Consider the following 3,722-nt stretch of genomic DNA (forward strand, 5'->3'; position numbering starts at 1 on the left):
GAATGGCCGAGCGGAGTCCGCCAATTCCCACCAATCACAATTAAATTCCGCCTCCAACCCTTTTCAAATGAGCTTTTATCAGTGCAGATCGACCGTTTGTCAATAGGAAAGAAATGATAGTACAAGTCGTTTTGTGAAATCTTGTTAATCCGATAGCAGAGGAGAAGGTCAATAAAGTCAAGATTGAGACCCCTGTCATGATTCAAGAGCAGGAGGACTGAAATTACCCTAAGAAAGTTTGGGTTAACTTGCAGGGGGCAGAGCCCCAATTTGTTGAAAGCATAACAAAAGAATGGGTGTACGGGGAACCTAATGACGTTCAAGTGGACGGCAGAAAATAAAACTTCCCCAGGAAGAAGACCCTCACCAGATCTCTCGTCTAAGTTTGTTGGGTAGACTCTGAGAGAAACGTCGCGAGGGATACAATTCTTGGATCGAATGGCGTTCAGGTTAGGGGAAGCCATGAAAAAGGGGAAGAGTTCAAGGCAATAAAGGCATCTTTTAAGGAGAGGTTTTTTCAAAAAAAAGAAACTAACCTTGACAGCTTGTGATGAACTCAGCAACGGTACAGTAGCGAAAAATCGAAAAGGAAGGACTTACCGGAAAAACTTGCCGGAGAAATTAAAAAGGATTGCCGGAATGTTCAAGAAAGCAACAGGGAGTAGAAGCAAGAGGTAAGAGAGAGGATGAAGGAGAGAAGGATCAGAATTTATAAAGAGGAGAAGTAAAAGCGACATAGAACTCCAAAGGACAAGGCAAAAAGTGGCGCTGCAGATCTCGAAACCTGGGTTCTTGTGCCAGCCGTTCGATTCCTCGAGTTATTGCTCCAAGCCGTCAGACCAAGATCGTGTCCTTTCAATAATCTCACCCTCATTAATGAGGAGAGAGATTATTGGGGGCAGATGAGGATACCAAAACGACCCGGGTTTGGAGTGATCCACATTGCATAAGATGGGTCGGGTATGGACGAACAGGATGAAGCCAGTTCGCGTCGTATGGGCCCAAGTCCATAAAGCCATTTCAGAAGCCCATGATAAAATGAGAGAAATTGAGTCCAGCCAAAGGAGAACAAGATAGGACCAGCTTAGTGGAGGTTGTAACTGTCTATAAATAGAAGGGATTGAGAGGGAAAAGGGGTGAAAAAATCATTGAGAGTGTAAAGTTTCTCTCTCTATAATTAGGGAAAAATTCTTTGTACTTTCAGTGTATTGTTCTGCTTGTCTATGTTGATGATATCATCATTACTGGCAATGACATCCCTAGGATTGCTCAAGTAAAGCTTCAATTGACTAAAGCTTTTGATGTCAAAGACCTTGGGCAGCTCAGATATTTCTTAGGAATTAAGGTTGCTAGATCTAAACAGGGTATCTCTTTATCGCAAATGAAGTATGTCTTGGATCTTCTTCAAGACACCGGTATGTTTGGGTGTAAACCTACTTCCACTGCTATGGATCCTAATATGAAGATCTCGACTGGGTCTGGAGATTTCCTTTCTGATCCCTCGCAGTATCAGCGCTCGGTTGAAAGATTGATTTATCTTACAAACACCCATCCTGATTTAGCTTTTGTGGTTAGTGTTGTGAGCCAGTTTATTTATGCTCCTCGCACAGCTTATATGGATGCAGTATATCATATTCTTTAATATCTTAAGTCCTGTTGTGGACTTGGATTATTCTATTCTTCTAGTAAGCAGGTTGAGCTATCCTGTTTCAGTGATGCAAACTATGCTGGGTCTAAGACTAACAAACGTTTCACATCTGGCTTCTGCATGAAGACCATCTTATATGCTGGAAAAGTAAGAAATAACCTATAGTTTCGAGATCTTCAGCAGAGGCTAAGTATTGTGCCGTGGCTCAGGTTATTTATGAGATTCTCTAGCTTCGATCTTTCTTGGATGAGGTAGGGCTTGGTGAAAAACAGTCCTCAACTTGTTTTATGATAATAAGTCAGCCAACATGCTTGCTTTAGATTCTGTTCTTCACAAGAGGACTAAACATATAGAGGTGGATATTCATTTTATCAAAGAGAAGGTTCGTTCGGGGAATTATCAAGCAGTATTTTGTTCGTTCCTCTAATCAGTCGGTCAATGTGTTCACCAAATTTGTTGGTCCATCTTTGCTTCATTCCTCGATTACCAAGCTGGGCTTGATTAATATCTTCACTCTAGTTTGAGAGGGAGTGTTGAAATATCCTGTTTTATTTTTATTTTTATTTTTATTTTTATTAGCTGTTTTTAGCCTTTTATTAGGTGGTTTATGTAAGATCCCTATAATCATGAGATCATGTTGATAAGATCCCTGTAATTATGGGATCTAGTAGATAAGATCCCCATAATAATGGGATCACGTAGATTTTGGCATATTTTATGTCTTTCTTTGATTTGGTTTCTTTTCTTTGTACCTTATTTTTATATATAAATATAGATCTTGGCTCTCGGTTTGAGTAAGCCAAAATCCAAAACTTTCTTTTAACATCATAAAGTGATCCATAAAATAATTATAATTTTACGAAACATATACATTTTTTTTATAAGTAAAAGTATTGCATATATCTATATATATATATATAACTTTGCAATAACCATTTGAACATGGAATACTCATTTATAATATTTTTAATTTTTTTTATTTATATATAAAGCGTTGTTAGAAAGCAAGTATAGATTAGGCTCTCGTGATGGCCAACCATTTATATATTGGACTAACCCTGGTTAAACTGGACAGGGTTGGACCGGTCTAACAGAACCGGGAAACAAATCAAACCGAATGAGCTTCATCACAAGGGGAAAGAGAAAAACGAAGAAGAAGAAGTTGTGATGCGAAAATTTAATTCAGAAAAAAATTCATTTGATTCAAAATACAACCTTGGATTTTGAATTAGAAAATTTCACTTAAAGATTGAATTGATCCCCAAAAACAAATTTCTGCAAAATACAGAAAACAAGAGGATGAGACAATCGAGCATAGAAAGATCTTAAATTCCATCCTTTTATGTGTTTGTGTGTGTGTGTATATATATATATGTCTATGAATATATATATTGTAACGACCCACTCCACCATATGTATGATATTATCCGTTTTGCGCCTGAGCCCGCACGGTTTTGCTCTTAGGCTTTACCCCAAAAGACCTAATACCAATTGGAGTGACACACTTACATATAAGCACTTCATTTTTCCTTTACCTAGGTGATGTCGGATTGTGCACCTATAGCATGCCCAATGTGGTAGCCTGTCAGTGTCTCGCACCCGCCCATTGCACACCCGCCCACAAAGTCAACACAATCCACCCCTTTTGGAGGCCCAACGTCCCCGTTAGCACACTTTCGGCTGGGTTAGGCTCTGGTAACAATCCACTCCACCACATGGTATGATATTATCCATTTTGGGCCTGAACCCGCATGGTTTTGCTCTTGGGCTTCACCCCCAAAGGCCTCATACCAATTGGAGTGACACACCTACATATAAGCACTTCACCCTTCCCTTACCCAGGCGATGTGGGATTATGCACCTATAGCTCGACCAGTGTGGTAGCCTGTCAGATTATGGCGACCTGGTGTGTCGCCACACCACAAGCTTAAGAGTGTGCATTAAGGTGAGGGCCAAGAGTTTTACATTTATAAAAGCCACTACTACCTTTCACTATAAATATAGCTAGGGCGAGTAGGGATCGTCCCAAGGGATTGGAGTTGTACTTGGTTGTGGAATCGCAATTAGGGTTAGT

General features: G+C 39.8%; 1 protein-coding gene across 1 annotated transcript; it reads left to right on the forward strand.

The window, feature by feature from the left end:
- Window positions 1–951: 951 nt before the first annotated feature.
- Window positions 952–1,813, forward strand: LOC132301623 (uncharacterized mitochondrial protein AtMg00810-like). Its single transcript, XM_059798861.1, has 3 exons — window positions 952–960; window positions 1,205–1,624; window positions 1,694–1,813. Exons 1-3 carry the CDS (start codon window positions 952–954, stop codon window positions 1,811–1,813), a joined length of 549 nt encoding a protein of 182 aa, XP_059654844.1.
- Window positions 1,814–3,722: the final 1,909 nt, after the last annotated feature.

Source organism: Cornus florida, unplaced genomic scaffold (assembly GCF_030987335.1).
Source record: "Cornus florida cultivar Cherokee Brave unplaced genomic scaffold, ASM3098733v1 CherokeeBrave_3.0.0_Hap2_Chr03, whole genome shotgun sequence".
Taxonomy (NCBI): Eukaryota; Viridiplantae; Streptophyta; class Magnoliopsida; order Cornales; family Cornaceae; genus Cornus; species Cornus florida.

Bases quoted from the DNA above. Each gene is read 5' to 3' on its own strand.
- LOC132301623 (XM_059798861.1), top strand. The intron at 1,625-1,693 runs GTATATCATATT...TCTAGTAAGCAG, and splicing joins GCACAGCTTATATGGATGCA to GTTGAGCTATCCTGTTTCAG.